The sequence below is a fragment of the Neoarius graeffei genome, chromosome 2, assembly GCF_027579695.1.
Source record: "Neoarius graeffei isolate fNeoGra1 chromosome 2, fNeoGra1.pri, whole genome shotgun sequence".
Classification (NCBI taxonomy): domain Eukaryota; kingdom Metazoa; phylum Chordata; class Actinopteri; order Siluriformes; family Ariidae; genus Neoarius; species Neoarius graeffei.
This window is the reverse complement of record NC_083570.1, coordinates 52,842,588-52,863,999: the sequence shown is the minus strand read 5'-3', so window position 1 is coordinate 52,863,999 and position 21,412 is coordinate 52,842,588. Positions and strand designations below refer to the sequence as shown.

Here is a 21,412-nt window from a genome sequence, read left to right as displayed (position 1 = left end):
CCCTGTAGAACAGGATAAAGCGGCTACAGATAATGAGATGAGATGAAAGTCACAATGTTGTTAAAGCTTAGTCTGATGCTAATGAAACAACATTTCAAAAACAGATCAGGAGGGCTCCACCTGTATGTTGTCTGTGAGCTTGGCCATATGTTTGATGATGTCACTGTGCTGCTCAGGCTGCATCTGTAGGAGCTTCTTGATCACCACCACTGACTCTGCTACTACCAGCTCTGCAGCAGGCACACAAAAAACATTTGTCTCAGTGCACACAAGCTGATACCAGCACAAGAATTATATTACAAGTACGTCTGTAGTCCTATACACCTATTCACAGCCAAATTTGCAAATGAACATAAGAAGCACTTACAGGAAACATTAAAATATTGCTACTTTTTTCTGAGTTTATCAGGAAGAAGATGCAGAAATAGATTTTTTTTTTTTGTGTAAATGTTAATGCAGTGAGCGTTCATATTATCTAGCCAAACGTTTGTATGGTTTACTTAAACTCTGATAAAATATCCAATATTTCACTCACCGTCTCTGTTTGACAGGAGCTGAACAAGACCATTGAGGCAGGTGTCTCTCACCTCTCCAATGTTGGTGGCACAGCGGCCAATGGCCTGTATGGTGGCCGCCACAAAGTCCTTATCCATACTTTTAATGTAGGTCTATACAAAAACATTCTCATATAAGTTAATATGGCTTAAGTAGGTGTGTTAATTATATCTGTTTATAAAAAAAAACAAAAAAAAACATTTCTTACCTGAAATTCTCTCAAAATGGTAGATATGTTGGTTTCATTTGCCAGATTAGTTAACACTTCAAGCTGCATTGTAGTGGACATGAAATAAAATCAAATTCCATTAATATTACGATGCTGCAAAATGTCGTGGTGTAATTCATTTCAGAATATTTAAATCACCTTAAGTATTTTGATCTGCGTAGGGTCAGTAGAACGGATATAGAAGCTCTTCAGGTACGGCTCGAACATCCCCTACAACAGCAACATTTACAAAAGCTTTATTTTGTGTTAAGTCTCAGAAGGAAAGTAGGTGCATTAATTAGAGCAGGGCAAGACCTCATAAAGTGTTGGATTTTTTCTTGTCAGATAGTCAGGCATTTTTTATTTCTGATAAAAAAAAAACAAGACTGCCGTCCTTGATGGTAGTTTAATGTAAATGACTCACCCTCCTTTTGATGGTCATGGTTGCAACGTTTTGAAGAACAACATACTGGACTTCACTGCAGAAAGTAAAAAAAAACCAAAAAAAAAACCCATAAAACTACATTTTATATATATATATATATATATGGTAGCATGAAAACCACTACTTTCTGTTTTAAACATTAATATAACACAATAAGGTTGTAATAACATTAAAAATGCAAATCTAGATTTTGAAATTTTTAGTTTAAAAAACTGTTTTTTTTTCCCCAAAAAAACATTCACTACATCAATAAAAACATTTTTTTTGTGTGTGTAAAATGTAACTGGAAACAAGAAGTAAAGTTGATCTACACACATATGACAGCCTCTAAACTTGAACCATCTCTTATACTGCACCACAGATTTTCCCAAATTACATTCATCTTGTCGTCTACAAGCCCCAACCTATTTTACACACAAATCTCTGAGGAATGTTAACAGACTCAGTCAGATGTTTACATGGAAACTTTTTTTTTTTTAAAGAAAGGACAAACTTCTTTTTCTGAGCAATAAATTTAGAAGTTTGGACACCTTGTACATCATGCACAGTTAAATTCATAGCAGAGCTCCCTGGGCATGAAGCGAAGCTCTTTATGTAAGGGCATATGATAAACCATCAACCTGATTTTTGATGGCTTTTGTGACCACAGGGAACCCGATCGTAAGTGCAAGGCAATGTGTCCCATAAACGCTTTACAATGAAATTTGTATCTTTATTTACATAAGATAGATGGTTTTTATCCAGTGCTTATTTTTAATTTGCTTTTTAAAAAACAACATGGGATTATTTACTAGCACATTTTACACTCATCGGGAGTTCCACTTTTAAGCAGTGCCTAAATAAATATACAGTATTAAGTGGCATATCTAAATCCCAGAAGGAATCAGGTGTGCTCAAAGTGGAAAATAACACTGGATCACATTCTCTACTGGAACAATAATATAAAACATGATGATAAGAAAGAGCCCCTCCACACACACACACATCAAAGTTATTCATTTATTTCGTTCAAAATCTCACTAAAAGACAGGGATTCTCTGCGATGTTGACAGCCAGTGGGAGCTACTATTACTGTTTCTGTATTAGAATGGTGCTCTGTGATTGGTTGAACGGAGATAACGCATTTTGTGGAAAATCAGTAGTGGCGCTTGTTACATTTTGGAAAGAAAGGGAATATACAATGCAGAGAAATGTGGCGAATATCAGCTTTTGCATAAAATTGATTTTGAAACTTTGAATAGCGATCAAATTCCAAACTTCTTTTGGTGGGAACTTGAGTTTTTTATTCCAATTCACATTAGTGCACTGAACAATTCCAACACAGTGTTTACCAACCGAAGCAACATGCATATCAGACAACCTTACCTGAGTGAACTGCATAAATTTACTATACGTTAAAGGTGACATAATATACCCCTTTTCCACAAGTTGACACAGTTCCCTGAGGTAAGAGTGAAATATCTGTCACATGCTTTGTTCAAAGGGATAATCACCACAGCTCTCTTCTCTTCCTGTCTAAACAGCCCTGTTCAAAATGACAGATTTGAGCCCCTGTTCCTTTAAAGGGGAACCAAAGGCAAATTTTTTATCGTCAAAATTCTATTCATCTCATTTTATAAAATGTAGGAATGAATTTCTGACAGCTATTTTGTCACTGCTAATAGCAAGTCATGAGTGTTTGAAATACGCTCTGTAATATATCAGTCCATATGTCAAAGCAATGGCCGTAAACGAGATTCGCTGAGACCTGTGCGAGACATCATAGGATGGAAGTAAAATGTACAGCGGAAATCAAAGTGACCAACACCTGCCAACGTTGTCAAAAGACGCGCGCGCCCTCTTTCGAATGCTGACGTAATCAAGCCGGAAGTTTTCCCTGTGTCCGAAATCGCTCCCTACTCACTATACAGGGCGCTATATAGTGGGGACGCCATTTTGTAGTGCTGTCCGAAACCTTAGTGAGGATTATGTGGGGAATGCGCTCAGTATAATATGTATTTATTATTTTGAAAACCTGCCAGCCGACTGATCTGGTACGTTTTAATTATGCGACAGTAATGGCGTAAATACCAACGTCACGGACTCGTCCTTATTCTGTCGTCTTTCCAACTCTTCTCTACTCCACGTTGGTTCGAAGTCATATGGAATAATCTCCATCACTGATGAAGCTGGGAAATCTCGAAATTAATCTAAATTGGAATGATATGGCGATCTGGCCGCTCTGTAAACAATTTTCAAAATGGTGATGCTGACACTTCACATTTGAAGTCTTGCACAAGTCTCATGAAGATCGCGCGGATAAGCGACGCCTGCCGTGGACCAAACGAACTACATTCAACATGGTTAAAAACCGAAAAGGCAGATAAGTGTAATATAATATGCCAATACGAGTCACGATATAAGGTTAATAAAACCGAAAACGTAATTGAATAATACATTCATTAAGAAATAAGGCAAGTTTAAAAATGACTTCAGTTCCCCTTTAAATGATAATGAAACACTGCTCACCCCACCTCCCTCTTCCGCTGGCCAATCAGGTAGCACATTCCTCATGATTATTTATTCACAAAGGCAGTTCTCAAGCCCTGAGTGGAGATACTAAGATGAGAGGGTGGTATTATTCTAATGAGCTCCTCATGTGACATACAGTGCGTTTACATGCACATAGAGAAAATTTAATTTCTGCCGTAGCTCGACTGAAACCGAAGTTCTAAATGCCATGGAAACACCTTAGCTCGGCTGAAATCGAACCGAACTGGATTTCTCGTAATCGAGCTACACGACCTAGATTATGCGATTGTAGCCGAGCTACTTAGTGCATGTAAACCCTATCGAGCTACGGAGTCGAGCTACTTACTTCAGCACTGCCCCTTCTGGGAGTGACGAGACCACAAGCGGGAAACACAACAGCCTCGGTCGGCATGACAACAGTAGTAGTAGCGAGCAGCAGAAGAGGTCAGGAGGAACAAGGAGAACGAACGAACGAAGAAGAGAAAATGGCGAGCATAACACGGAACTGATAACTTTGTTTATAATCTTGAATAGCTCTTCTTCATGACGACAACCAGAAGTGTACCAACACGATGGGGCGTGTAGCGCCACCTGTGGCTCGGGTGCACAATGTACCTCACACAATAGCTCGATTTCCTTGTGTGCATGTAGGATTGGATTTCTCTGGCACCCCTGCTGGGACCCTTAGCTCGATTACCGACAGTAGCTCGATTTGGATGTGCATGTAAACGCACTGATAGAAAGGAGAGCCAAATTTGAACAGCTTGTTGAAGCACATGTTTTCTGAAACAGGCAGCGCAAAAGAAACTGATTGGGTGTTTTATTTCAGAGTTTGAGAGTCGGTAGGCACTCCAGATACCCAAATGTATGTGCACAAGTACTAAAAAAAAAAAAAAAGAGTTTTTCATAATATGTCCCCTTTAACAATTTTTTTTTAATCCAAGAGTTTCAAATCAAATGTCTTGGGTACCTTCGTCTCACTGGACCACTATGTGAGAACATCTCAGAACTTTCCATATAACTGTGGTGAGAGTCTACTGAGGACTCAAGGGCATGGCGGTTTAATGACAGCATTCCCTTTTGACACTGACTGATAGCTTCATCATTGTGGACAAAGTCCTTAATGGTCACACAGAAGGTTTATGGGCACACTATTAACTGAATCAGCCAAGGGCAAAATGTTGTTCTTCTTTCACTGACCTGTGGCTCCTCATCAGCCTCACCAGTGCCTTGGCAATGACACCCACCTCCGCTTTCGGAGCTAGATGGAAATAGAGCTGAGCGACTGCCATCACCACCTGGAGAGAGAGTGGCATATGCTACATATCTGCATATATAGTATCCTTGAGTGTAATATGATGTCACCCTGTATAATTGCTGCCATTTTGAGGACTAATAGGGGACTTACTGCATCAGAGTTGTTGTGTTTATAAAAGATGAAATATTAAGAAGATTCATTTTAATTTATATTGAAGCAACATCACAAAAGCAAGAGTCCGGTTATGCTGAATATCGGCACAGCAATATCACACTCACAATCGTGCCATTATATGTGATTAGCAGCAGTGCTGATATTCAATATAACCACATAATTGCAAGTGTGATATTGCTTTTATATACAGTACTATAAACAATAAATTAAATATTGAGTAAGTGACATTTTGCACACAATATGGCCTCACAAAATGTTCTGCTTATTTTTCTTTCACTAGCAAAAATAACAGAAATGGATCCTGATGAAGCTGCACGACGGCTAGCTAGATGGCTAGCTCATGTTGATTTGTGCATTCTTATTAAGGGTACTTCCAGTAAAACTGGCATCTCTTCTTCTTTATCTTCTTCATTGAATAAGCTTTTATAATTAAAGGGATAGTTCGGGATTTTTGACATGAATCTGTATGGCATCCCCATCAATAGTGTTGTGAAAAATACACTGACTTACCCCTGACAGCATCCTGTGAGTCCAGTTTTTGTCCAGTTTTGGTCTAGACGAAAGTAGTCCGGCAAGTTTGTTGGGGTCACGAAAGTAAAACGTTTTTCGTCTCAAAACAGTATGTGTTCAAAAGAGTGATATATTTGCATCACAAAACCGTTGCCAAATAAAAAGTCAGACCTCGAAATCGCTTGGCACTATTTTCTCTCCCTTCTTATCACTGCGCGCTGCTGGCTTCATCCAGCTGCGGCTCCAGCTTCAAGGATAAGCTGGAGCCGCATAAGTAGGAGTCCCGGCGGGTGGTTTGTATTCGATTCGTTTATATCCCGACCTTGTCAGCTGTCAGATTTATGTTCATGGACCCGGTAAGCTGGTAAATAATATATTTTTTTTTTCTTTACCAAATTCTAACAGAAAACGAGAGCACCCGAAAGGGAAAACCGAGCCGCCTCACGGCTGTAATGCAAATTGCTTTCCTCCTCAGTATACAAGTGCGCTTCCATGTCAGGGAAAAAGAAACTACCACTGCTGCCTATGTAGTGCCCTATTTATACAAATTGCTGAATCCTGAATGACTCCTATTTGTATAAATAGGGCACTACATAGGCAGCAGTGGTAGTTTCTTTTTCCCTGACATGGAAGCGCACTTGTATACTGAGGAGGAAAGCAATTTGCATTACAGCCGTGAGGCGGCTCGGTTTTCCCTTTCGGGTGCTCTCGTTTTCTGTTAGAATTTGGTAAAGAAAAAAAAATATATTATTTACCAGCTTACCGGGTCCATGAACATAAATCTGACAGCTGACAAGGTCGGGATATAAACGAATCGAATACAAACCACCCGCCGGGACTCCTACTTATGCGGCTCCAGCTTATCCTTGAAGCTGGAGCCGCAGCTGGATGAAGCCGGTAGCGCGCAGTGATAAGAAGGGAGAGAAAATAGTGCCAAGCGATTTCGAGGTCTGACTTTTTATTTGGCAACGGTTTTGTGATGCAAATATATCACTCTTTTGAACACATACTGTTTTGAGACGAAAAACGTTTTACTTTCGTGACCCCAACAAACTTGCCGGACTACTTTCGTCTGGACCAAAACTGGACAAGAACTGGACTCACAGGATGCTGTCAGGGGTAAGTCAGTGTATTTGCACAACACTATTGATGGGGATGCCATACAGATTCATGTCAAAAATCCCGAACTATCCCTTTAAATCAAAAGATATATTCCTGAGAAGTGTCGTTTGCTATGTCCACTGATGATGTCACTAACAACACTGTGGTAGCAATTTCTAACTAGGTAGTGGAATTTTATGTGGAGAACACAGACAAGCAGAGTGAAAGACAGTGAAATGTCCCAGTGTAGTCATAGGGAATACAACCCTATTTCCAAAAAGTTGAGACGCTGTGTAAAATGTAAATAAAAACAGAATGCAATGATTTGCAAATCAGGGAAACCATATATTTCACTGAAAATAGTACAAAGACAACATATCATGTGTTGAAACTGAGGAATTTTATTGTGGTTTGAAAAATACAGTGCTCAGCGTAAATGAGTCCACCCCCTTTGAAAAGTAGCATTTTAAACAATATCTCAATGAACACCAACAATTTCCAAAATGTTGACAAGACAAAGTTTAATATAACATCTGTTTAACTTATAAGGTGAAAGTAAGGTTAATAATATAACTTAGATTACACATTTTTCAGTTTTACTCAAATTAGGGTGGTGTAAAAATGAGTACACCCCACAACAAAAACTACTACATCTAGTACTTTGTATGGCCTCCATGATTTTTAATGACAGCACCGAGTCTTCTAGGCATGGAATGAACAAGTTGGCGACATTTTGCAACATCAATCTTTTTCCATTCTTCAGCAATGACCTCTTTTAGTGACTGGATGCTGGATGGAGAGTGATGCTCAACTTGTCTCTTCAGAATTCCCCAAAGAAAATAATTTATTTCCACCACAAAGGTGAAGGCTACAAGATCATCAGCAAAGCTTTACTTATCAGTCAGAATACTGTAGCAAATGTGTTTCAAATATTTACGAAAGATGGAACTGCAACCATCTCACAGAGACGACCAGGTCATCCACGGAAGTTAACACCTCGACAGGAGCGCCTTCTGATGAGAAGAAAATCGGCACGCAAGTTAACTGCAGTGATCTAAAGAAGTAGAAAGCCAAACTGGGGTGACTATTTCCCGTGACACAATACGGCGTACGCTGCAGAGGAATGGCATGCATGGATGCCGTCCACGAAAGAAGCCTCTCCTAAAGCCCAGGCACAAAAAAGCCCGCCTAGAGTTTGCCAGGGCCCATGCTGACAAAGATGAAGACTACTGGGACTCTATACTCTGGAATGATGAGACCAAGATAAATGTTTTTGGAACTGATGGCTTAAAAACTGTATGGCGTTGCAAAGGTGAGGAATACAAAGAAAAATGCATGGTGCCTACAGTGAAACATGGTGGTGGCAGTGTCCTTATGTGGGGCTGCATGAGTGCTGCTGGTGTCGGGGAGCTGCATTTCACTGATGGCATCATGAATTCACAGACGTATTGCTCTATACTGAAAGAGAAGATGCTACCATCACTCCGTGCCCTTGGTCGTTGTGCACTTTTCCAACATGACTCAACACACATCTAAGGCCACTGTTGGATTTCTGAAGAAGAACAGGGTGAAAGTGATTCAGTGGCCAAGTACGTCTCCTTATCTGAACCCAATCGAACACCTATGGGGAACATGTCTGTGAAGATTCTCAATCATCCAGGTCATAGTAAACTGTGGGTGGTAGAAATGGGCAACTGGACTTGCTTGAAAATTCTTGAAAACGTTTCACCTCTCGTCCAAAAGGCTTCCTCAGTTCTGTCTGACTAACAGGGAGTATCAGATATTTATCTTAATAATATATATAAGATATATATAATTTATCTTATATATATTATTAAGATAAATATCTGATACTCCCTATTAGTCAGACAGAACTGAGGAAGCCTTTTGGACGAGAGGTGAAACATTTTCAAGAATTTTCAAGCAAGTCCAGTTGCCCATTTCTACCACCCACAGTTTACCTATGGGGAATTCTGAAGAGACAAGTTGAGCATCACTCTCCATCCAGCATCCAGTCACTAAAAGAGGTCATTGTTGAAAAATGGAAAAAGATTGATGTTGCAAAATGTCACCAACTTGTTCATTCCATGCCTAGAAGACTTGGTGCTGTCATTAAAAATCATGGAGGCCATATAAAGTACTAGATGTAGTAGTTTTTGTTGTGGGGTGTACTCATTTTTGCGCCACCCTAATTTGAGTAAAACTGAAAAATGTGTAATCTAAGTTATATTATTAACCTTACTTTCACGTTATAAGTTAAACAGATGTTATATTAAACTTTGTCTTGTCAACATTTTGGAAATTGCTGGTGTTCATTGAGATATTGTTTAAAATGTTACTTTTCAAAGGGGGTGTACTCATTTACGCTGAGCACTGTATTTGCTCATTTTGAAGCAGTGTGCCAGCAAGACATTTCAGAAAAGTTGGAACAGGGGCATGTTTACCACTGTGTTGCATCACCTCTAGTTTTAACAACACTCTGTAAATGTTTGGGAACTGAGGAGACCAATTGCTATAGTTTTGAAAGAGAAATGTTGTCCCATTCTTGCCTGATATACAATTTCAGTTCCTCAGTAGTTTGGGGTCTCCTCTGTCGTATTTTGCACTTCATAATGCACCAAATGTTTTAAATGGGCAACAGGTCTGGACTGCAGGCAGGCCAGTTTAGCATCCAGACTCTTTTTACTACTGAGCTACTGTATATAGTTTTAATATGTGCAGAAAGCAGTTTGGAATTGTGTTGCTGAAAGAAGGAAGACCTTCCCTGAAAAATATTTTGTCTGGATGGCAGCATATTGCTCTGAAAAGTGTATATCATTCAGCATTAATGATGCCTTCCCAGATGTCATGTGCACTAATGCCCCCTCATACCATCACAGATGCTGGCGTTTGAACTGTGCACTGATAACAAACCAGATGGTCCCTCTCCTCTTTAGCCTGGAGGATGCGGTGTCTGTGATTTCTAAAAAGAATTTCAAATTTCGATTCATCAGAACACAGGATAGTTTTCCACTTCGCCTCAGTCCATCGTAAAAAAGCTTGGGTCCAGAGAAGATGGCAGTGTTTCTGGATACTGTTTATATAAGGTGAACTGTTTTCACAGATGATGGTTTTCTGAAGTGTTCCTGAACCCATGCAGTGATTTCCACTACAGACACGTGTCTACTTTTAATGTAGTGTCACCTGAGGGCCTGAAGATTACAGGAATCCAGTGCTGATTTTCAGTCTTGTCCCTTGCATACAGAGATTTCTCCAGATTCTCTGAACCTTTTAATGATATTATGTACTGGAGGTGATGTGATCTCCAAATTCTTTGCAATTTTACATTGAGGAATGTTATTCTTAAATTGTTGCACTTTTGTAGTGAACCCCTCCCCATCTTTACTTCTGAGAGACTCCACCTCTCTCTGGGATGCTGTTTTTATACCCAATCATGACCTGTTACCAATTAGCCTAATTAGGTGTTTTGTTTTTTTTAAAGCATAACACAACTTTTTCAGTCTGTTGTTGCCCCTGTCCCAACTTTTCTGAAACGTGTCGCTGGCGTTAAATTCAAAATGAGCATATATTTTTAAAAGAACAATAACATTTCTGTTTCAACATTTGATGTGTTGTCTTTTTGCTATTTTCGATGAAATACAGATCTTTTATGATTTGCAAATCATCACATTCTGTTTTTATTTACAGCTTGCATAGCGTCCCAACTTTTGTGGAAACAGGGTTGTAAAAGCTATACATATATAAATACACGTATAAATACAGTATAAGTGAGCAATATGAACAGTGCTCAACCAATCCGATTAGTGAACTGGAATTAACTATTGTATTATAACAATAATGATAATTGAATGTCTTAATACACTTCACTACATGCATCTTCAAGAAGCAGTAATACTTCAGCTCTTTCCTGTCATACCGGCTCATAACTATATTAGCTAGCGAGCAATGTGATGGGAAAACTGGGTTTAGCTCACATTTACCAGTATATTACCAATACTCTTCTTGATTAATGAGATATGAGATAAATAGGATGTGTATGAGATAAGGTTTTATGCTAATTTAAGTGGAATCAGCAGTTTATGGGAAAGTCTGCAAGCATCACAATCTATTTTACTGGCCTTTTTTCAAAAGTACTGTTTATTCCTTTTCGAAGGAAATTACAGTGAAGCCAGAATGAATGCTTGAATGAAAGTGTAAAAATGTGTTTAGACATGACACATGTACTAACAGCTGCGTTGCGGCTCTGTAGCAGAGGTTTGGTGTTTCGGAGCAACAGTCTGTGATCAGGGTCCATAACATACGGCTTCCTCTTGGCAAGGGCAGCCGCCTCAGCCTTCTTCTCTTCATCATCCTCATCGTCATCAGAACCATAAAATGCCTTCTCTCCACCCTCCTCCAGCAGGGACTCCTATAGATACATCATATGACGCATCACAAGCTCAAACTCAGGCAAGGCCATACACATACTCATTGTGTATTTACAGATACAAATGAGGAGTTTGGGTACTTACATTAATGTTGGGGTTGAGGAACTGAGTCCTGGCGTAGCGGGTGAGCATGTTGATGATGACTACCTGACCCCATTCCTCCACGTCAATCAGCAGGTTGCAGAGTTTACGGTAATTCTTATGGATCAGATCAATACGCTCTGGGCAAACCTCCTCAAAAGCCATCACCACACTGCCTGCGACCAGCTAAGACCACACACCATACCGTATAGATGTATTGACAAATAAATGATGAAAGAAGCATGTGTTTTTAACAAGGATGCTGATTTTGGTAATGCAAACAAGAGTACTAGTGGGTCTTACAGTGGTTTTATCAGCAAGCAGCTTTTCAATGACTTCAATTAGCTGGTCTTTCTGCTCAGGGTCCAGGCTGGAGAGAGAGACAGAGAGAGAGAGACTGACTATACAACTATCCAAAATAAATGTGCAATTTCATTTGAGGGTTTCATGCCTTTTTTACTTCATTGGGAAAATCTGGTACTTTTGACAATAGGAAAATGAAATGGTTGTATATCCAAAGTTACAAAAGTTTCCAGCTGTATATTATCTATGCTGAAAAAATTCATCAACATGACTTAATGGAACCCAAACTGGAGGTATTTATTTCTGACTGGTTATGCTTACCATGTCATACCATGTGGGACACCATACACACTGACAACAAATCATAACAATTCTGAATAATCTGGCTCCTTGGTAGTATGTTTCTACTCTCAGATGTAACAATGTGCATTTTTATTTGCCAACCTTGCATATTTAAGTGAACATTTAAGTCTAATTTCCTCCAAAAAATAAAAAAAAAAATTTATGGTACAAACACAGCCTGAGCAATTTCATGTCTGTCCTACAGTGATGCTCGAAAGTTTGTGAACCCTTTAGAATTTTCTATATTTCTGCATAAATATGACCTAAAACATCATCAGATTTTCACACAAGTCCTAAAAGTAGATAAAGAGAACCCAGTTAAACAAATGAGACAAAAATATTACACTTGGTAATTTATTTATTGAGGAAAATGATCCAATATTACATATCTGTGAGTGGCAAAAGTATGTGAACCTCTAGGATAAGCAGTTAATTTGAAAGTGAAATTAGAGTCAAGTGTTTTCAATCAATGGGATGACAATCAGGTGTGAGTGGGCACCCTGTTTTATTTAAAGAACAGGGATCTATCAAAGCCTGATCTTCACATGTTTGTGGAAGTATATCATGGCATGAACAAAGGAGATTTCTGAGGACCTCAGAAAAAGTGTTGTTGATGCTCATCAGGCTGGAAAAGGTTACAAAACCATCTCTAAAGAGTTTGGACTCCACCAATCCACAGTCAGACAGATTGTGTACAAATGGAAGAAATTCAAGACCATTGTTACCCTCCCCAGGAGTGGTCGACCAACAAAGATCACTCCAAGAGCAAGGCGTGTAATAGTCGGCGAGGTCACAAAGGACCCCAGGGTAACTTCTAAGCAACTGAAGGCCTCTCTCACACTGGCTAATGTTAATGTTCATGAGTCCACCATCAGGAGAACACTGAACAACAATGGTGTGCATGGCAGGGTTGCAAGGAGAAAGCTACTGTTCTCCAAAAAGAACATTGATGCTCATCTGCAGCTTGTTAAAGATCATGTAGACAAGCCAGAAGGCTATTGGAAAAATGTTTTTTGGATGGATGAGTCCAAAATAGAACTTTTTGGTTTAAATGAGAAGCATTATGTTTGGAGAAAGGAAAACATTGCATTCCAGCATAAGAACCTTATCCCATCTGTGAAACATGGTGGTGGTAGTATCATGGTTTGGGCCTGTTTTACTGCATCTGAGCCAGGACGGCTTGCCACCATTGATGGAACAATGAATTCTGAATTATACCAGTGAATTCTAAAGGAAAATGTCAGGACATCTGTCCATGAACTGAATCTCAAGAGAAGCTGGGTCATGCAGCAAGACAACGACCCTAAGCACACAAGTCGTTCTACCAAAAAATGGTTAAAGAAGAATAAAGTTAATGTTTTGGAATGGCCAAGTCAAAGTCCTGACCTTAATCCAATCAAAATGTTGTGGAAGGACCTGAACCGAGCAGTTCATGTGAGGAAACCCACCAATATCCCAGAGTTGAAGCTGTTCTGTATGGAGGAATGGGCTAAAATTCCTCCAAGCCGGTGTGCAGGACTGATCAACAGTTACCGGAAACGTTTAGTTGCAGTTATTGCTGCACAAAGGGGTCACACCAGATACTGAAAGCAAAGGTTCACATACTTTTGCCACTCACAGATATGTAATATTGGATCATTTTCCTCAATAAATAAATGACCAAGTATAATATTTTTGTCTCATTTGTTTAACTGAGTTCTCTTTATCTACTTTTAGGATTTGTGTGAAAATCTGATGATGTTTTCGGCCATATTTATGCAGAAATATAGAAAATTCAAGCACCACTGTACTTTTGTCAACAATCAGTTGAAATTGCATTTTGAAACAAAACTAAAATGCATTTTACATTTGGGATGCTGCCAATTTTGTATGCTGTCATTTCAGCTAATAACATTATATATATAGTGTATATGAAAATGAGTGTTTTACTGGGAAATATGCCACTCATATTTTTCATACAAGCTACATCCGGGACATGGAGAAGTGAATGCTGTTGCTTTTACTGTCATCACTGTGACCATTCCAAATATGCTGGAAAAGAACCTAGAAACTTTCTTTTTTTTTTTTCTTTTTCTTTCTTTTTTTTTTAATCAAGCAGTAGATATAGAGCCTTGCAGAGAGTGCCTTGAAGTGGTAGGATGTCATACCTGTAGAGCTTGGGGATGGCATGAGCAGCTGTCTTGCGGACGTATGGAGACATATCCGAAGCAGCCTCTTTAATGGCGAGCATCATAATGGGCACGATGATCGTGACTCTGATACTGGACAGAACACGCAAGGCACTCGCACGAATAAGTTGATTAGGATCCTACAGGTTTCAGGAAAAAAAGAAAAAGAAAAAAGAGAAATCATCTGAATGGCTTGCTGATGTTAAGCCAGAGACAGACACATGGATATATCATGTACGCTGCATTGTGACTGTGGGGGAGGTGGGAATGTATTTTCCTCATCAAGTCACTAGGTGGTGTTTCCACTTAATGAAAACATGAGGAAGTGACTCAGAGAGCTTTGCTGAGTCATGTCTTATCATGCAGGTGTCAGTTCACACAATTTCATGCTTCATGGCTTAATGGGATTTCCATGCTAATATTTAGAATTAATGCATGATCTTCACTGGTGTCCAAGATTTCTTCTGGAATAAAATTCTGAGTTGACATTATTATTATTATTTTAAAATTCTTTCATCAATCACTGCGATCTTTGTTTAACGTTTACCCACAATGCCTTTCGCCTCCCCATTTATAGTTGTGCCAGTGGGATTTGCTTCCTCTCAACATAAAAAGAGCGATGCAGCAGTGCTTTAGTCTGTCCAGATCTCTCAGCTCCTTTAATAGATTTTATGCTAATAAGACTGTCAATGCTACCACTTTCGTCATCTCGTAGATTGTCAACTAGACGCACTGAGTCTCTGCCATAACTTAGCAAGACTGCATAATGAGAGGGCGTCGTGGCTCAGGTGGCTAAGGTGCCATGCCATAGATCTGGGGACCCGGGTTCGATTCTAACCCGGGGTCATTTCCCGATCCCTCCCCGTCTCTCTCTCCCACTCATTTCCTGTCCTGTCTCTACACTGTCCTATCCAATAAAGGTGAAAAAAGCCCCCCAAAAAATATCTTTAAAAAAAAAAAAGACTGCATAATGAAATACAGCATCAGCTAAGAAACCAGCACCAGAATTGCTAAACACATCATATATATTTCACTATAAACATATTTCATGTGGTTCAGGATAGAGTTTTCCTTTAATGTTTGCTTCTAACTGCATCAGCACAACATTATCATCTGCATGCACCGTGACTCAGAGAAGTTAAAAAAACTACATGCTGTTGGAATTTAAAATGCTACTTGTAAGTGCAAACCTTGAGTCCTCGCTGGAAGGTAGAGATGGAGAGTAGAGCCAAATCCTGCTGTTCCTCAGCATAGCGCACGAGATACACATACACCAGCTTCTTGACCTAGAACAGGCAGATAGACACATAGCTTTAGAAACTGCATGTCACAAATTCTGCTTTGCGGTTCACATTTCGATAAGTGCTGCTTTCACTTCCTGTGTTTTGTTTACATTTTTTGTTTACAGTTTTTTCTCCTCTTTCTAATTTAGGCTTGGCCAATTCCCTCCCATAAGATTCAAGATAGCTTTATTGTCGATATTGTTAGGACTAGGACTGTTTTGGCCTCTAGAGGCCGCTGTTATTTCCTTTTCAAGTCGTGTTTATTTTGGCCTCTAGAGGCCGCCACTGTTCCTGTGTTTTGTGTTTGTGTTAATTGCCTAATTATCTTCACCTGTGTCCTTAATTAGTTTGTCTATTTATACCCCTGAGTTCAGTCCTCTTGTCACGGAGTCTTTGTGCTGTTATGTTTATCTCCAGTTTCCTTTGTACTGTGTTTTTTGATCTTCTTAGCTTTTGTATTTTTGCACTTTGCTTTTCTTTTGGATTATACTCTTTGGTTTTTTTTTTTGTCTTTTGTTTTGCCCTGTATATAGTGTATATAGTTTAAATAAACCTTTTGATTCTTTTTCTACTTCCGCCTCACGCCTCTGCATTTGAGTCATCCCCCTGGTGGCCTAGTGGGGGTTTGCTGGATTATCACACCAATGAACCAGGTTCGAATCCCAGCAAAACCCTAACAGAAAGACTCCGTCATGACCGACTCAGCAGAGGCTGCTTCAACTGTCTACCCGGCCAACCTTCAGGGAATTATGGCAGCTTTGACACGCTTCGGAGCGACCATGGACGCTCATGGACGTACGCTCACCAGCCAACGTGAGGCCCTCGCTCGCCACGAGGAACTGCTTCAGCAAATTGGGAAAACCCTGGCACAGCTGACATCTCTGCCTGCATCTCTTGCTCCTGATCCAGTTCCTGCTCCTGATCCAGCTCCCACTCCTGCTCCAGTGCCTCCTGCAATGCTGCCTTCTTCACCTCGCGAACCCAGCCTTCCTGCACCACAGAGGTATGACGGCAAGCACAGTGAGTGCCGAGAGTTCCTTACCCAGTGTCAACTCACCTTTGAGCTTCAGCCTACCACCTACACTACGGATCGCCGCAAGATTGCCTTTGTGATCACCTTATTAGCTGGTAAGGCGCGAGCCTGGGCTACTGCTATCTGGCAAAGACAGGGACCTGAGTGCTTTGATTTCCAGCTGTTTTCTGAAGAGATGCTTCGGGTCTTCGATCAGGCAGACATCAGTACCGACGCAGCCCGAAAGCTCATGTCCATCCGGCAAGGAGGAAGCGTCGCAGATTACGCCATCTCGTTCCGAACACTCGCAGCAGTAAGTGGATGGAACGAGACTGCCCTGGTGTCAGCCTTCCACCATGGTCTGTCTGACCCCATCAAGGACGGTCTGGCCTCTATTGGATGCCCAAGTGACCTCGAAACCCTCATCTCACATGCTATTCGTCTGGACAACAGGATGAGAGAACGCCACCAAGCCTTGAGCCCCCCCAGCCTCCCTACCTCTACCTGGAGACCGTCTACCTCCTTCAGTGACTGTCCAGAACCCATGCAAGTGGGTCGTACTCGCCTCTCCGCATCTGAGAGGGAGCGCAGAAGGAGAGACAAGTGCTGCATCTACTGTGGCAATCCTGGTCACTTCCGAGCATCATGTCCCGAACTCTTGGGAAAAGGACCGCCCCGTCCAGCCGAGGGAGGGTTGTGACGGGGCCTACCCTCTCTCCCGGACTCCCTGGCCAAGGAATCTACATCCCGGTCTCCATCTCCTGGGGTGAGTCTGTCCACTCTTGTCAAGCTTTGATAGACTCAGGGGCGGCTGGGAACTTTATGGATATTCACTTCGCCCAAAGCATCAATATTCCGACTGCACCTCTTGAAGTCCCACTGTCTGTGTCTGCCCTCGATGGCCAAGCGTTAGGTGATGGAAGAGTCACCCAAGTTACTTCTCCAGTTTTCCTCCAGTCTCAAGGTCACAAGGAAGAAATATCCCTGCACCTGATTCCTTCACCTGAGTTCCCAGTTATTCTAGGCCTTCCTTGGCTTACTCGCCACAACCCTCGCATAGACTGGGTAACAAGCCAGGTTGTGGAATGGGGCCCTGCATGCCATGCCTCTTGTCTGCTCTCTAGCTCTCCTGTGTCTCCTGCCGAGCCCCCTGATCTCACCGAGTTATCTCAAGTTCCCACAGAGTACTGGGATCTCAAGGAGGTATTCAGCAAGAGCAGGGCCGCCGTTCTTCCTCCGCACCGGGCCTACGACTGTGCCATCGACTTGCTCCCTGGGACTACCCCTCCTCGTGGCAGACTGTTTTCACTCTCTCAGCCAGAACGCAAGGCCATGGAGGAATACCTCAAAGATGCCCTGGTCTCTGGGTTTATTCGACCCTCCACTTCACCTGCTGGAGCCGGCTTCTTCTTTGTCGGCAAGAAGGATGGGGGGCTCCGACCATGTATTGATTACAGGGGCCTGAATAAGATCACTGTGCGCAACCGATATCCCCTTCCGCTGATGTCCACAGCTTTCGACCTGCTCCAAGGCGCCACCGTCTTCACCAAGTTGGACCTACGGAACGCATACCACCTCATCCGTATCCGACAGGGAGACGAGTGGAAGACTGCCTTTAACACCCCGTCTGGGCACTACGAATACCAGGTGATGCCCTTCGGACTCACCAACGCACCAGCTGTTTTTCAGGCCCTAATCAATGACGTCTTAAGGGACATGATTAACCTATACGTTTTTGTCTACCTCGACGACATCCTTATCTTCTCCAAGACCGTGCAGGAGCACCGCCACCATGTCCGCCAGGTTCTCCAGAGGCTGCTACAGAACAATCTGTTCGCCAAGGCCCAGAAATGCGAATTTCATGTTCCCGAGGTCTCCTTTCTGGGATTTATTGTACGGACAGGCCAACTCCAAATGGACCCTGCCAAGACCCTGGCCGTCCAGGATTGGCCTACTCCCAAGTCCGTTAAGGAGGTTCAGCGGTTCTTAGGATTCGCTAACTTCTACCGCAAGTTCATCAGGAACTTCAGTTCTGTGGCAGCACCCATGTCAGACCTCACCAAAGGGACAGGTGGATCTTATGGCTGGTCTCCTCAGGCAGAAAAGGCGTTCAAAGACCTCAAGGACCGCTTCTGCACGGCACCCATTCTGGTTCTCCCGGACACCTCCCAACCATTCATCGTGGAGGTGGACGCCTCGGACAGTGGTGTCGGCGCGGTGCTCTCTCAACGTTCGGAAGGAAAGCTGCACCCCTGCGCTTACTTCTCCCACCGCCTGAGTCCTGCTGAGTCCCGGTACGATGTGGGGGATCGAGAACTGCTAGCGGTCAAACTGGCCCTTGAGGAGTGGAGGCACTGGCTGGAGGGAGCACAACATCCATTCCTGGTTTGGACTGACCACAAGAACCTGGAGTACCTCCAGCAAGCCAAGAGACTGAACCCTCGACAGGCTAGGTGGGCCCTGTTTTTCAGTCGGTTTGACTTCACCCTCTCATACCGCCCCGGCTCCAAGAACACCAAACCTGACGCACTGTCCAGACTGTTCTCTGCCACTAACAGGGAGAATGAAGTCGGGCCTATTATCCCTGTGTCCCGGATTGTGGCCCCTGTCCGCTGGGGTATTGAGGAGGCTGTCCGACGAGCCCAACGCCAGGACCCCGGTCCTGGGACGGGGCCACCAGGCCTCTTGTACGTCCCACATCAAGCCCGGGCCAAGGTTCTCCAGTGGGGTCACTCTTCCCCTCTCACCGCCCACCCGGGAGCTCGGAGGACCCTGGACTTCCTGAAAAGACGCTTCTGGTGGCCTAACATGGAGAAGGAAGTAAGGTCATTTGTCCTGTCCTGTGAGGTTTGCACCAGAACCAAGAACCCATGACAGCGTCCCCAGGGTCTCCTGCATCCTCTGACCATTCCCCGGCGTCCCTGGTCCCACGTGGCAGTCGACTTTATCACGGGTCTCCCTGAGTCACAAGGTAACACGGTCATTTTGGTCTTAGTTGACAGATTCTCCAAGGCCTGCCGCTTCATACCACTGTGCAAACTCCCCTCTGCTCTTGAAACTGCGAAACTTTTGTTTAATCATGTCTTCCGAGTCTTTGGTCTTCCACAGGACATCGTCTCAGACCGAGGGCCCCAGTTCTCCTCCCGAGTGTGGCACGGGTTCTGCAAGGTCATCGGAGCCACTGCCAGCCTCTCCTCTGGGTTTCACCCACAGTCCAATGGTCAGACAGAGAGGCTCAACCAGGACCTGGAAACCACCCTGCGAGGCCTGGCTATGGATAACCCGACATCGTGGAGCACCTGGCTGCCATGGGCGGAGTACGCCCACAACACCCTGCAGTCATCGGCCACCAAGCTGTCGCCATTCCAGTGCCAATTCGGGTTCCAGCCACCTCTGTTCCCGGACCAGGAGGAGGACGCAGGGGTGCCCTCGGTCAACCAATATGTGAGACGGTGTCGCAAGACCTGGAGCATGGTCAGGAAGACCCTCATACAGACCTCCAGAACCAACCAGACTCAGGCCAACCGCCATAGGAGACCTGCACACGCTTTCCGCCCTGGGCAGCGTGTTTGGCTGTCCACTAAGGACCTTCCACTGCGGGTGGAGAACCGCAAGCTTGCTCCTCGCTACATTGGCCCCTTCAAGGTGGTGCGCAGGGTGAACCCTGTCTCCTACCGGCTCCAGTTGCCCCGGACTCTGAGGATCAACCCCACTTTCCATGTTTCCCTGTTACGGCCCGTACTGACGTCTACGTATGCCCCTGCCCCTAGGAACCCCCCACCCCCCCGCATCTTCCAGGGGCAGACTGTGTTCACTGTGAATCGCCTGCTTGACTCCCGCCGGGTCTGCGGCGGGTTGCAATATCTGGTGGACTGGGAGGGCTATGGTCCTGAGGAGCGCTGCTGGGTTCCTGCTCGGGATGTCCTTGATAAAGAACTATGTCGGGACTTCCATTCGGCCCATCCGGATCGCCCTGGGAACGTCAGGAGACGCTCCTAGAGGGGGGGGTCCTGTTAGGACTAGGACTGTTTTGGCCTCTAGAGGCCGCTGTTATTTCCTTTTCATGTCGTGTTTATTTTGGCCTCTAGAGGCCGCCACTGTTCCTGTGTTTTGTGTTTGTGTTAATTGCCTAATTATCTTCACCTGTGTCCTTAATTAGTTTGTCTATTTATACCCCTGAGTTCAGTCCTCTTGTCACGGAGTCTTTGTGCTGTTATGTTTATCTCCAGTTTCCTTTGTACTGTGTTTTTTGATCTTCTTAGCTTTTGTATTTTTGCACTTTGCTTTTCTTTTGGATTATACTCTTTGGTTTTTTTTTTTGTCTTTTGTTTTGCCCTGTATATAGTGTATATAGTTTAAATAAACCTTTTGATTCTTTTTCTACTTCCGCCTCACGCCTCTGCATTTGAGTCATCCCCCTGGTGGCCTAGTGGGGGTTTGCTGGATTATCACACCAATGAACCAGGTTCGAATCCCAGCAAAACCCTAACAGATATGTCCATGTACAAGTATACAGTGCATTGAAATACCATTTCCCTCAGGCTTCCCATGGTGTATTTATAGACAAATAGAAGATTACAAAATAAGGTACAACCCCGATTCCAAAAAAGTTGGGACAAAGTACAAATTGTAAATAAAAATGGAATGCAATAATTTACAAATCTCAAAAACTGATACTGTATTGACAATAGAACATAGACAACATATCAAATGTCGAAAGTGAGACATTTTGAAATTTCATGCCAAATATTGGCTCATTTGAAATTTCATGACAGCAACACATCTCAAAAAAGTTGGGACGGGGCAATAAGAGGCTGGAAAAGTTAAAGGTACAAAAAAGGAACAGCTGGAGGACCAAACTGCAACTCATTAGGTCAATTGGCAATAGGTCATTAACATGACTGGGTATAAAAAGAGCATCTTGGAGTGGCAGCGGCTCTCAGAAGAAAAGATGGGAAGAGGATCACCAATCCCCCTAATTCTGCACCGACAAATAGTGGAGCAATATCAGAAAGGAGTTCAACAGTGTAAAAT

General features: G+C 42.9%; 1 protein-coding gene across 12 annotated transcripts in view; it reads right to left on the bottom strand.

The window, feature by feature from the left end:
- Nucleotides 1–21,412, bottom strand: part of LOC132881671 (AP-3 complex subunit beta-2) — a 136,398-nt gene that overhangs the window by 43,964 nt on the left and 71,022 nt on the right. For all 12 annotated transcript variants that reach the window (XM_060914401.1, XM_060914406.1, XM_060914402.1 and 9 more), the window contains exons 4-14: nucleotides 15,274–15,369; nucleotides 14,063–14,223; nucleotides 11,574–11,640; nucleotides 11,274–11,456; nucleotides 10,991–11,170; nucleotides 4,920–5,017; nucleotides 1,188–1,242; nucleotides 923–994; nucleotides 764–826; nucleotides 536–668; nucleotides 121–230 (exon numbers count right to left, since the gene is read on the bottom strand). In XM_060914401.1, coding sequence (XP_060770384.1) covers nucleotides 121–230; nucleotides 536–668; nucleotides 764–826; nucleotides 923–994; nucleotides 1,188–1,242; nucleotides 4,920–5,017; nucleotides 10,991–11,170; nucleotides 11,274–11,456; nucleotides 11,574–11,640; nucleotides 14,063–14,223; nucleotides 15,274–15,369 — 1,218 coding nt within the window. The remainder of the gene's footprint in view (nucleotides 1–120; nucleotides 231–535; nucleotides 669–763; nucleotides 827–922; nucleotides 995–1,187; nucleotides 1,243–4,919; nucleotides 5,018–10,990; nucleotides 11,171–11,273; nucleotides 11,457–11,573; nucleotides 11,641–14,062; nucleotides 14,224–15,273; nucleotides 15,370–21,412) is intronic.